At 46.6% G+C, this 14117-nt stretch overlaps 2 protein-coding genes across 2 annotated transcripts in view; both read right to left on the reverse strand.

The window, feature by feature from the left end:
- Nucleotides 1-12791, reverse strand: part of BASP1 (brain abundant membrane attached signal protein 1) — a 51642-nt gene extending 38851 nt beyond the window's left edge. The window contains exon 1 of the mRNA XM_039549823.1: nt 12592-12791. The gene's annotated coding sequence lies outside the window, so the exon portion shown is untranslated. The remainder of the gene's footprint in view (nt 1-12591) is intronic.
- Nucleotides 6752-11262, reverse strand: LOC120409749 (forkhead box protein D1-like). The gene is made up of 2 exons (XM_039549821.1): nt 8708-11262; nt 6752-6844 (listed from the first exon to the last, which is right to left on the reverse strand). Exon 1 carries the CDS (start codon nt 11248-11250, stop codon nt 10492-10494), a length of 759 nt encoding a protein of 252 aa, XP_039405755.1. The 5' UTR covers nt 11251-11262; the 3' UTR covers nt 6752-6844; nt 8708-10491.
- Nucleotides 12792-14117: the final 1326 nt, after the last annotated feature.

Raw genomic sequence — 14117 nt, forward strand, 5'->3', positions numbered from 1 at the left:
CAACCAAAATAATCCTAACCTAAGGCATATCGTTTTCTGACCTATCTTCTCAATGTGAAAACTGCACTGCTGCACACACTTACCTTACACAGATTAAAGAGATAATGCTTCTTCCTCTTCAGGCAGTAAAAAACTCGCCTTCAACATCGATACTATTCAAATTAACCTACCACTGGTTTCTCAAAGAAGCAAGGAGAAACACAGGAAGAAAAGCATACAGATGACAGAACACTGGGATTTAATGTTCTGGTAAAGGCTTTTGTATTATGATTGCAACCACAAGCAGAGTTTTATATATTTATATATATATATATACACCTGAACAGCAATCCCAATCATTGCTGCCCACTCAACCATTCAAATTACAGTGAAATTCTAGTGGCTCACAGCTCTGACTTTATTAGTGCAACTCAACTAAATTCAAACCTGATACTCACTGATCAACATGAATAAAACCAGAATCAAGCCCACCACTCTATTTCTGCTGATAAACATGCCTCCCTCTTGGAAAGGATCACTTTAAAAAGTGCCAACACACTGCTGTGCACAACTTGACATCCATACGTTTCTGAATAATCTAACAATTAGCTGCTAAATGAAGGTGAGCATTCCCTCACCTCTAATAATACCAAGATATGGGCAACTAGCCAAGAATCTGGTACATTAAACAGAAAAACACAGGCAAAATCTGCAAGTGCTTCTTGAAAGCACAACACTATTTCCAGTAAGCACATATGGAAACTAAATACCTCTTAGGTTGCCCTCAGGTAGGAAAACATTGATTGATTGATTGATTGATTGATTGATTTCAAACGCATAGTCCAAAGTAGCATGGATAGCCCCTGGTATTGAACCAGGAATTTCAATGGCCCACCTGCACACAAAAGATAGATTGCACAAAGACATTTGTTGAGCTAAACATTATGTTTATTCAAAACCATTTATGAATACACCAAGGAGATTCTTTAGAAATTAGCCTAATTTATATCACCTTCCAAGCTATTGTTATTATACCATTAAGTTTCAGCCACCATCTGTTAAAAACATGAGTATAGCCTTCTCCGCTCATCTGTGGAACAACCCAGCAAACGTTTCTGCAGCCTATAGATTAAGTAACAAAAGATATCCTAGTGTCATATCAATCAGAAGTACAAAACTGTTCTCAGATGCAGTCACAAAATTTCATTCTGGCTTGAAGAGTAAAATTTTTAAACATACACACAGGATTACTTATCACTGTCTTGAAATAAAACTTAGGAACTGAAAAGCCTCAATCATTTTTGTAAGCTTTACTCCCCTTCTTGCACATCAGCCCCAATGTGAAGAATAGCCTCAAACTTACAGCCCATTTAAAGAATTCCATCAAAATTACTATGAGAAATCTCCATTTAACAACCTATGTTATTCAGCATCAATAAATTGAATAGCCTCTTGCCAGGTCTAGAAAAGCCTTATTTGTGTATTTATTTCTAGCATACACCATGTCCATAAAGCATCTTAGCAGTGGGTTCATCTTTGGATCTCAATATTAACAGAGCTCAGACACACTGCCAATAAATCAGTACACAATAAATCAGGAAGGATTTTGTTTCAACTAAACTTACTTCTCTGCACTCAAGAACTAGCTCACTCCAAATGTTCCCCATGTCCCTGATCACACAAACCACAAGACTGAAAGATACCTCAAGAGAAGTTGAGATATTTCCTCTTCTTGCCCCAAGGCAAAATGAGTCACATTTAAGTAATCTCCCAATGGTTATTTCTTACCTAGTTTTAAAATAATCATTTGCTTCTTTACACTGCACAAAACCAATGTGTTCATTTCTCCCTTTCATAGGTCCTGTTTGATCACTCTTACTGTTTACATGTGCATCCACTTGAATGGTAGCTCTCTTTTATGTGGCATATGACCCATGCAAGTAGTATCTTCAACTGTTCAAAGCACAATACATAAAAGGGAATTCTTCGATGTCCGCTTTAGCATAGTTAAAAGGCAATTTACTCTATTCTTGTTCTAAACACTTAACTATGGAATGGACCTCTGTTATCCTTGTTTTCCCTTTCTCGTCAACAAGATCTTCTTTATGGTAATTCTGACCACATATTCCCAACAACTACCACATACTGTCTTTATTAGAAATTATTCCACAGACAAAGAATTTTTACTATGATTTATTCATTAAAAATTATTTAAATTATTTTAACTCAGCTTACTGACCACCTGTCATCTGTTACAGAGCAAAGAGCAACTATTTTCCTCATACAGTCCAAAGTTATCCACCTGAACAACAGTGGAAATCCCATTGCTTGTGTACAACTCAGTTACTTGCTAGTCCTTAGTGACAGAACACAGAAAGATGACTCCTTGTTTCCATGAAAGGCTTTAATGTGATTGTAAGCTGCGAGGTGTATTGCTAACATAAAAAAATATTCCACTGTGTTAGTTAAGACGAACTCTCTGTATTTTTTATTTCATATGAAGGTATTCCTGGCTGTGACTCTGTAACTTTGAAATACAGTCTCTTAGGAACTGTGAGCAGATTTAACCACAAATAGCTAAATGTGCCTAGCTACATGAAGTTATATTTAACTATCTCCCTAGCTAATTAGATCGGGGAACCAGGATCATATGGCTAGGTTAATTAAGATAAAACAGGGCATTTGTAATAATTAAATTAGCTATTTGGTCTTCTTTCCAGAGAAGGGAGTCAATGAACATCACTAGTGCAGCAGAGGATGGACTGACATTTCCAACCGCAGATGCAAACTCACCAAAGCCACTGGTTTTGCAAGACAGCCCAGAAAGCTCTCTTGGACAGTCTGATTTTATTTGTTTGCTTTAAGAAGACCAGAGAAGCTCCTTCCCAGGAGGAATCCCTAAGACTGCTCAGAGGTGAGGTTTCCAGAGACAGCAGGGTGAGACAGGCAAGAGATTCAAGCCAGGAACCTGAAGCTTAAAAAAAAACCTCTTAAAATGCTGAGGACCAGGCAGCAGACCCACAGTCAAATTCTAAGGGTGTTGAAAAGGAAGTTCGGGACTAGGGAGGACCGTGGTTTTCCATTCCAATGCACAAAACTTCTGCGTTCGTGGAACAAACATTAGTATTCAGAACTTGAAAGGGCTTGTGGGGGGAGGTCAGGCTGTGAACAACCTTATATTTATCTATTATTTTGGTTCTATAAGCACTGTAAGTTTTCTCTGTGTAAGGAGTCAATTACCTGAGATGACTAGCTGTAATTCCAATGAAAATAATGTCCTTTGAGGGTTTTTTTGGGAGCACAATGTACAGCAGAGGATCTAAATCAATACTCTTCAATTTTCCTCGTCCCCTAGCTGGGGACCCTCTACAGCAACCAAAGGCTATTTGGTGTCTTCACTCTGTAGCTACAAACTTGTCCTTCAGAATAAAAGGCATATATATCTGTCATCATGAACTCACTTGGCCTGAACACAGTCCTCACCTTGACGGCATCATACTCCATGTCCACAGCCATCATGTTGTCATCTCCATCATTTATGGATGTTATGCTTTAGTTAGACACAATTAAAATCTAGAGCAGTTAGAAGTGGATCCAAAGAAGGGTTCTCTATAAAAGAAACTCAGGCCAGTATGACTATGACAGCTACTGGCCTTTATGCAATATGCAACCCAGCACAGCCACAGCTTGACAGACAAGCTTTGTCTTTTATAATAGCAAATGTTTCCCCTAAAACTGTGATCTGGATGGTTTTTCAACTCACTAATGCAGTTCAATTATGAGCTTGCAGCAATTTAATTTTCTACAGGAATCAAACAAATCTAGTTCTTCTTGAAAATAAGACTGACAATTCAAGCTATCACAGAAGGTTTGGGTTTGCTGGTGGATTTCATTTAGTCAAGAGCCACTTTTGCTTAAAACTAAAACAATGTGTAAAAAGGAAAAATTCTCTCCACTTTCAGTCAGCAGATGAAATCACATTAATATTTCTTCAACTGGTAAGAAGTTTAAAACTGTTGAATGCTTTCAGCTAGCAGAGCTCCAAGCTTTCCATATTGTTACAGGATTTGCACGAAACTTTGTTTAAGACCAAGTTCTCATGTTGATATGATCTCACTTCAGTGAACATCTAGATTTGGGAGCCATATGCATGCAAACCATTGGGGTCTAGTAGCATTAGTTATAGAGTTTAAAGTTTTACAAGAAGTGGTTCTGTACTCGGTATATGAATGCCAGCATGCAATCAAGCTGATGCCATAGATCTTCCTGTGTTCTGCATGTCTGCTAATGCACACATTGCATGTTACTGTGTGATTATCAAGGTGTTCCCTGACATAGGCTATGTTAGTTCATGGCTGAAAATATGGACTTCTAGAAAGGTCAAGTAAGAGAAATGGCAACATAGCTACTATGATAATTTAATTTAAATACAGATAAGTGAGCTACAGGAACATGGCAAGGAAGGGTATAGAGCCAAAGCTAGATGAAAAATTAGTTTGAAAACAACAAATTTTTTTTAACGGGACACATTTACAAATATGGACCAAGAAAATATGGTATATCCCAACAGGTTAGAATACAGTTTCTAACAAGAGGCATTTGAAATAGTTTCTTCAGCCAGGAGAAAATGTGCCAAAGAACTTTTTTTTTTAAGTAGAAAGGAAATAAAAGCTGCTGAGATAAATATTTCTATTCTCAGCCTGTAAATTTACTGTCATTGTTCCACAGAAAACTCCTGGACAGACTTTTTTTCTGAACCACAAATCTGTCAGTGCAGAATTTCCTTCATTCTCTATCACCTCTGTGTTTTAGATGAGGCACTCGGATGTTCCTCACAGGGTCAATGGCTGTGGGAGAGCATGAAACGCCAGCTCATTTCCCTCAACACCATTCTCCATATATCTCAGAACAGACAAGGCAAGTATTTAAAGACACAATATTCACCCTGCTTCAAGCACTTATCATCTGTTAACTGATATGTTTGCTCTTCTCCATAATGTCTTGGTACCAGTGACGTTCCAAGAGATGTTTGCAGGAACACCTGTAGGTGATTTGCAGTCCAGTTTGAACCCTTGGTAACAGGAGGTACCTCAGCACTAAAGGCCACTTTCAATACATTGTGCCCTACTGGATTGTCACTACAGTGTGTTGTTCAGTCAGGAATGAGACACCATAAGGAGTGCCATATTCCTATTGCTAGCAGCACCAATAATTTCTTCATGAATCTGTCAGTCACTGACTCATCCACAGAAGAGGATGACAGCTGAACTTTCAGTGACCTGATAGTCATTTTAGTGCTTATAAAAAAATACTGTAATATTAGTTTTCTCGAGCTCTGTTGAGGCTTCTACTCACTGTTACACAAACAGGAAAAGAGTGCACTCCGGTGAACTATCATATTTCAGCACACATGGCAGCTCTGACTTTGCTTGGCTCTAAAAGTATTATTCATTAAGGTAATGTCATCCGCTCAAGACGACTGGATGGAAAGCATGGGCCACTATTCAGAAAGCCAAATGTTCCTCTAGATAACACTAGGGAAACTAGCACTGAATAAATCATTAAAATGCACAATACTGGTGGAACATCAGATGGCTACAAGCAGCTTAAAAGGTTTCTGCTGATACCTCTTCACCGTAGGATGGCTTTTTTCCAGATGAAGATCTCAGAGGGTAGGAAATGAGAAAAGGGAACAGCATACAGGAGCAGAGAATGGATAAATCCCTCTTACTAAAATTCTTTCCTGTGAGTAATACCAGATCCTTCAGAAAAAAAATATTTTCCAGGACAACTTGTCACTCTCCTTGAACTCTCACATCCTACATAGAGGATGCTATCAGAAAGCTCTTAGCTGTGATTGCTGGAGTTACATAGAGCAGGCGTGGACTGCAAACACGGAAAGGGTTTCCATATTTCCACATTTGCTTTATTCTGCTAATTTAAGCATTTGAATTACAGGCCTAGGGGCTATTCTGAGCACTCAGGTACCCTACAGACGTCTCACATGCTCCTAGTGAAAGCTCCAAGTGAAATAAAGTTAAAAACCAACAGTACTCTCCTACATCTCAAGCAAAGCGTGGAATGGAAGAGCCTGGAAAATCTAGCCTGATTTTGAATTTTATGCTCTGGAGAACTTCTGTCTCCCTTGCTTCACATGGCTTGTAGATCTGAAAAGAAAAGCAATAGCCAACACACATCTTTCACCCTCTCTTCAGTGACACCAGCTATTCCCAGTGCGGACTATATATTCACTGGTGCAGGGTTTACATGCAGGGCTGAGTGATGCTGCTGGAGGAAAATGAGCCCCACTCCCTCAGCACACCTGGTAAGGAAACACGTTTGTTACAGCAGGTAGCACATCTCCCCATTTGCCTCAGTTTTTCTGGTGACAGCAAGAAACCCAGAAGAACTGTTTTCACCACGCTAGACCTCACTGAATTTGCCTCCTCCCACCAGCTCAGCACAATTAGCAGCAGAAGTCAATCATGCACTTACCAGCACTGGCCAAAATACAGCAACTTTGCGTTACTGGAAACTTAGTGTGTGAAAGGGAAATGCAGAAATAATCTGAACACCTCATCTAGTAGTGACAGGTTTCACCCTGTCCTTTTCCAGACTCTTAGTTTTATACCACCTCTAGCCTGTTTTTGTTTTTGTTTTCGTTCTCCGCTAATGACGCGCTTCACTGCCTTGAGGAAGGATGATTACAGGAAGCTGATGTAGCAATTCTCTGTCTCCAGTCTATCTCGGACAAACACGTACCAAAGCATTTCTCATGGTGTAACTCTTCCATGTTGCTTATGTTTGCAGTTGGGTTTTCACTGTTTTCTGCATCCCGATTTGTGCACGTTTTGCATGTGTTTTTCTAAGGTAGGAAGATGAGAGAAACCTGCATCAGTTCTATCATTGTTGGTCCATTCTCTGTTTTTTCTAACTTTGCTCTATTTCTTCTCCATAGTTCAGCAATCATCTTAAATTTCTCTAGCAGATGCACATCTACAGGATCCCGCTATGTGACCATCTACTTCATCCTAAAATAGTTAATCACATCAAGACCTAATTTTGAATACGAGTCCCTCCATCACCGACCAATCACACAAGGAAAACAGTAACAGCAGAAAATAAGTTCAAAAACTATAACCAGGCTCTGTCCTTCTGCAGGGGTTATATGTTCTACATCCCACTGAGTATTTAAAGACTACTGAAACAGGAGATAGCCAGCAGCCCCCTGATTTTACTACTTGTACAGAACTAGCTTGCATTTGTCATGCAAAGTCATGATGGCATAGATTTCTGTCATTAAAATTAATCCTTGAGAAACTTTGTCATTATAACTACTAGGTTTTTGCCTGTAGGAAAAGGTTATGCTTCAATACTGCATTCACATCCAACACTGCCAAGGCATCAGTAGTATTACAATCACCACCATGACATTATCCATCAAGTAGCAAAAGGTAGGTAGGTGGCTAAGGCCCAGTCTTATTACAGATTCGGTGTTGTATCCTCTGTAAGGACAGTAAGTCTCTAATCAAAATGAAGCTCCTGCCATCATTCCTACAGTTCACATGAAGTACCAGGTCATGCTGCTCTGAACAACTGCTAGGGCAGTGCACATGAAATAAAATCTTTTGAAAAGAAGTTCAAATTCCTAAAGGTTAAAAAATAAAATCCCTGGATCAGCAGATCATAATCATATGTGGCACCACTTACCAGGCTAAAATCTAAACTATGCAACATGTGACTAAAAAGCATGTGGCTTTCCCAACAGTACTGCACTGGTGGGGTACTTGGCAGTCTACACCCAACAAGTCAGGCAACTATACAGACTACTTCATTCTTATTCTGCAGAAGACAATAGCAAACACATCAAAAGAGATCAGTGTATGATATATATCCTGAGACAGAAGGTTTTTATTAATAAAACTGTTTCCTCAGAGTTAAATTTCATTAACCGTACTTAAGAGGGAATTACTACACATCTTGCTCCCAGGCAAAACCTGACCATTCCACATGTGTTACAAATCAGTATCTCTTTACATTTACTGGTGTGCAGAAGAAAGTCAAAGGATTTATTTTCATATTCTGGCAAGTCAGGAATCTTTCATGTTTGAGGAATCACATTGCTCTCAATCTATTTTTATTTTAAACTTATGAATTTTCATACCAAATAACCAATAGATACATTTTTATATTAACCACATTTCTCCATCTTGAAGTAAGAAGCTTCACGCTTTTAGGGAGGAGAACTGTGAGACACAAGATATTGTAAGGAAGACTTCAAAGTCCTTTCCATTCTGCATGAGGTTTCCCCCCTTCTTCCCCCTGCATATTTTTTTAATCTTGAAAGCATTTCCTACTAATGCATGAAACCCCCATTATGCTGCATATGGTTTCTATTATCAAGTCTATAACGCTTTCAGGAATTTCTTTGATTTCTCTAGTTGTTACCTCATTCTCTTCATTCCTGATTGACACAGAAGCAGCAACCCAAGTCATTCCTAAGTATCTTTCTTTAGTTAAAAATCGGTCTCCATACTTCTGTAGTATACCTCAAAATGGCCTGCCTTTACTACCCTTGTATGAATGAAGGTAAGGCCTTGAATGTTAGTTGATTATTATACTCTTCATTAGATATTTGAAGAGTATCCACTTTTCTTACTTGAAGAACTCCAATTTGAACCATTAAATTTACATTGCACCCATGGACACTATGCTTACACCTACTCACCTAAATCAAGACCTGGGATTTGTGCGCAAATCTGTACAAATGACTGCAGAATACTCTTCATACAGATCACACTAAAAAAAAACAAAAAAACAAAAACAAACAAACAAAAAACCTCCAAAATTCTTGTTTTCAAAATAAGTGCAAGATCAGCTGTCCATGGCAGATCTCCAAATAATTACTAGCTCAATGGTAGCTGAGTGTCTGAAAATGTAGCCACAGAATTCTCCCAAGATTTCATGGGCAGGCCTGTTTCTACCCTGCAACCCGCTTTTGTCCCTCAGTGCATGCCATCGGGCCATGGGTGGGTGCCGGCACAAGGTAAGAATTTAGCATTGTTCAGACAGAAGCCGTTGTGTACACAGGAGGTTCTGCTGAAGGACTTCATGGTTCACTGCATGGGGCACACATGGAACACAGCAGGAACAGAAGAAGCTTCACTTGGAAAATACAATTTATTCCACAGACTTAATTTTGAAAGATCAAACCACAAATACTTAAGGACTAGAGACAGATCTAGATATGGTTCAGAAATTATGGAGGTTGCATACGCTGTAGTCTCAGGGTAAGGGTATGCTCCAAAGGTATGCCACTTTCTGAAATAAATCAACCTTGTATCACCATGTTGCTTCAGAGGGCGTTGCATTTCAAATGCAAAGAAGCATGGAAGCGGTAGCGGGGGGAGAGAAAACAATTTCACCTGATCATTGCTTCAAGCAATAACTTGAACAGTGATTTTACCAGTTTTACCCTTTCAATGTTAATTTTAACTGGATATGATATACCAGAGATTCAAATCAACAGAAGAAACTGCTGCATGATTGCATTTTGGCAGCTACATACAATTTCCCTGTATTACACAATCAGCTATTTCATACATGAAATATACAAGAACAGACAGAGCCACCATGGATTTCCCAACGTTTTGTGTTTATTCTGCCCACAGATCAGAGTTGGTGCTCCCTGGCTAAACTGAAACAGCCAGACAAAAAGAAAATACTCACTGCATACAATCCAGTAGCAAGGGAGATCACAAAACACAGCTTCTCCCTCACGTGAAGTTCTGTGAGACAATGAGTAGACAGCAAGTGCAAAAATCTCTGGCCATGTCCTTGCTTCTTCTTTTCCCCTCACCCCTAAAGGTTGCCCAAAATTCTCAGAAACACCCTGAATACAAAAGGGTTGTGCGGGACAAGGTATCTCCCCTGGAGAGGGCAGTAGCAGCAGATGCCGCATCCTCCCTCAGCATGGCACTCCCACCCCACATTCTCCCTTCTTAATGGGGAACATCTACACAGGGAAAAAACCCTCAGTGTTTGAAGCCTGGCCACCAGTCTAGGTGGTGCCTGGCAAGCATCTGGCAAGCAGAGAGGGGACATTTAGACAGACTTTGGGGTTCTGATGGCTTCTTCAGAAGAGACCTTAATTGGAAACACTGGAAATACCAAGTAATTGCTATGCAAGGGGCCTTGGGGTGTATGTTTTCTAGTGAATGTTCATCACCCTCGAGGGGAAGCAACAAAATCCACTGCCATCGCCTGTTTAGGAGCCCACTGGCAATATTCTTTTGTCAGCTTTAACTCCAGCCTGACAAACACACCAGTTGTCTTCTCTTCAGAAACTGCCATTAGTTTACAAAATTATCCATTTCAAACAGGCTTAAGCATGCTCCCTCTAAAGAGAAATAGATATCCGAATTTTGGACAAGAGTCGGGAAAGAAAAGTAGCGAAGAAGGAACCGGCACCAATGCCAGCATCGAGACGCAACAATTCGAACAAAAGAGATTTCAAGATGTCGCACTAACACGCACGCACACAATCTTCCTCTTGATAGATTGTTTCCCCTCGACAGAGGGAGATGCTCCAGGATACCGCCTGCCCGGGCAGGCAGAGCACGCGTGTTTCTCCCAGACGGAGCCCGGCAGGGAGCACGTCCCTGCGGCGTGGCTGCTCCGCGGGGCTCCTACTGCGGCACGTACGCCGCACCCGCTTCGCCCTCTTTGCTCAAAGGGGCCCACGAATGACCCCGCGCTGCTGCAGAGGGACCCCCTGCCCCCCGTCTCCTGCCCCCCAAGGCCGCTCAGAGGAGCGGGGCCGGGGGAGCTCTGGGGGCATCCGCGGCCGCTCGCCTGCCGCCGACCGAAACCCGCTGCGGGCGGGGAGGGGGCGGGCAGCAGGGCCGGCCTTTTCCCCTTCCTAAATGCCAAATATTGTCTCGGTGAGGTGAGGGGGGGACGCGGGCGGGGGGGCACGGGTCCGCTCCGCCATCGCGCACAGTAGCAGGCGCCAAAGCTAAGCCGGGCGCAGCGCGGGGCAGGAAGGGTGCCGGGGTACTGCTGGGTCACCCCGATGAAGCAGCCGGGGCTGGCGGAGGGCGGGCGGGGGGAAGCGCCCGGGGGTCGCAGCGCAGCGCGGAGCCTTTGTTCCGCCGCCGGCCCCATCCCCGCCGCCGCCTCCGCGCATGCGCCGGGCACAGACAAAGGCGCGGGCAGGGCGGCGGAGCTCCCTGCATCCCCCTCCGCTCCGCATCCCCCTCCGCTCCGCATCCGCCCTTTGCTCCGCATCCGCCCTTTGCTCCGCATCCCCCTCCACTCCTCATCCCCCTCCGCTCCGCATCCCCCTCCGCTCCGCATCCGCCCTTTGCTCCGCATCCCACTCCACTCCGCAACCCCCCGTCACCCCGCATCCCCCCTTTGCTCTGCATCCTCCCTCCACTCCGCATCCTCCCGCAGTCTCGCATCCCCCCCTCTGCTCCGCATCCCCCCGCACGGCGCCCACCCGGCGTGGCAGGAGGGCGGGGGTGTCCCGGGGGTGTGCGTGTGTCCGCCCCCCCTTCTCCCGCGTGAGCCGCCACGCCCAGCTGAGGCGCGGGGAAAGCGCCCTGCGGGAGCCGCGTTTGAAAGACACGCGTGTGCGTGGGGGAGAGGCGACACGGCGGGTCGAGAGGGGAAAGAAAAAGAAAGGTCGAGGGGAGGTGTAGCTTGCTTTGGTGGGGGGAAAACGGAAAGCCGGAGGGTTGATGGGGACCTGTGAGAAGCGGGGGGCGGCAGTCGGTGAATATTCATAGCATAGGCGCATCGGGGCGTAGCGCGGCGGGCGGCAGCGGCGGTCCCTCTCGTGTTTGCCGGCGGGTCCGTAGCCCCTGCTCGGGCAGGCGAGCCCCCCGAGCCCCGGCGTGTGCTGCCCCGCCGGGAGCGGCGCTTCAAACCCGCCGGCGCGTCCACGCGCACGCGTGACCGCGGAGGCAGCGCCGCTCCCGCGCCGGGGACAATCGCGTTCTCGCCGGCCACAATGGGCACGCGCCGCTTCCCCGCGCCTCGCCCGCCCCGACGCCCCCCCCGCCCCGCCGAGCCCCCCGCCCAGCCGCCCTGCCATCTTCCTGGCGCCGTGCGTGCTCTTCTCCCAGCGCTTCCTTTCATGGAGAGCTTGGGGCATCTTCCTTTTTTTTTTTTCTTTTTTGTTCTTTTTTTTTTCTTTTTAAAAAAATTATTATTGTTATTTAAGCAGACTCTCTTTGGAAACAGGCTAAAAGCACCGAAAAGAAATTGTGCATAAACCACTGTTATTCCCACCACACCCACCGCTACCCCCACCCTTCCCCAAGAGAGCCTTCCCGGGCATTTAAATCGCCTTCGGTCTGTTGTGTGCCTCGATCCCGCTCCCAGGTGGTCCCCTCTCGAGGAATAGAGCTCCTCGCAGTGATATCCCTAAAATGTGCCCGGGCAGGCGCCTCCCGGGCTGCTCCTCTCTCTCGGCTGTTACCGATTCACACGCACATCTCCTCTCCCCACAATCGAGACACAACGGAAGGAGGGAAAATTATAGAAATGGCAAAGCTCTCGCGGGCGGCTGTGTTAATGGCATAAATGAGACACACCGCGTCTTACCTTTATATGTTTTTCCTCTGTCCCTGACGGTGTGTTTGTGTGCTGGGGTGTCACAAAGAGAGTCCCAGGTAGCCCAGAGCCCCCTCGCCTCGCTCGGAGCGCGGTGGCTCTCGCCCGCTCGCTCGCCGGGACTGAAGTGCCTAGTGCCTGCTGGAGCACTGCCGCCGCTACCGCGGCTGCTGCCTCTGCATTTCTCACTCTCTCCCCCTCCCTCTTTCCCTCCCTCCCCCCTTCCCTGTGACAGTCTGTGGGCAGTTCAAAAGCCACACGCACTTATTTATTTATTTTCCGGGCTCGCGGGGCGGGGGATGCGCTGCGCGGCGCTCGCGCTTAGGGGGCGCACGGACCCCAGGTTTAAATATCAGCCGTGCAGGCGGCGGGGGGGCTGGATCGCGGGTCCGCGAACGCACCTTGCAGCATTACCCCCTCACCCCCCCACCCCTCAAAAAAAGGGAAGGGAGCGGCCAACCTCCCTGCCCCGAGGAGAGCGGGCACGGCGCGGGGCCGCACGCCGAGGCGCGGGGCTCTCCGCCACCCTCCGCGCCCGAACCGCGGCGGGTGCGGCTGTGCACCATGGGGCGGAGGGTCCGTCCCCGGCGGAGCTGGGATGCTGCGCGGCGGAGGGAGCGGGCAAGCCTGCCTACACCTGCAGCCCTCTCGGGGAGCGGGAAAGCCGCTTGCACGGCGGAGAGGGGCGGCACGGGCGGAAGAGCCTAAAAAATCCCGGGCGTGGATGCTGTTGGCACGCTTAAGGAGAGGGTCTGCCCGTTAAACACAAAGGCAGCAAAATAGAGGAAAGCAACACATTTCTCAGGAGAATGGATCTCCCCCGGGCGCTCCTGCAGGTGAAGAGCTGGCCTGAACGTCGCTGGGGCTTCAGGACTGGTATCCCTCCAGCCCTCCCCCTGTTCCAAAGCATCCCTGGGGCCGCCACAGCACAACCGAGGGTGCTGCCCGCACTTTCCCACCGCCCTCTTTTTAAAAGCTGGCTGCGGCGCGGGCCGGGTGCGCCCTGCTCGTCGCTCCGCGCCCGCTCCACGCTGCAAGAGCCCGGCTGCGGCGGGCGATGCGCGGGGCTGGGGCGCCCTCTGCTCCCGAGAGGCGGCCGGGCAGGGGCGGCCGGGCTGGCCCGGGCCGGGCTCTGGTTCCGCCGGGTGACCGGCCCCGGGCCCTGCAGCCCGGGCAGGCCGGTGAGCAGAGCCGCTGGGAGCGGACCGCGGTGGCGGCACGTCTTGGGGGAACCTCTGGCTCAGGGGCGCGATCCGGCTACGCCTGGGCTTCAAAGCCAGCAGCACCATCTTTCAGCGAGAACAATGGAAGCTATTTCCTATTTATCTGGGAACAAGGACCGAGTGAGAGACGCATAGTAGGCTCGTGATAAGGTTAAGTCCGGTTTGCATTTTCGATGTATATGGGAGCGAAAAGAGAGCAGGGCATGTGGAGAGGGAAGGCGCGGCGGCCAGGGTGTTCTTCTGAGGGCCGTGATGTGCGGTGTGATGTGCGGTGAGAGGAGTCACGCTTCCCGG

Source organism: Corvus cornix, chromosome 2, assembly GCF_000738735.6.
Source record: "Corvus cornix cornix isolate S_Up_H32 chromosome 2, ASM73873v5, whole genome shotgun sequence".
Taxonomy (NCBI): Eukaryota; Metazoa; Chordata; class Aves; order Passeriformes; family Corvidae; genus Corvus; species Corvus cornix.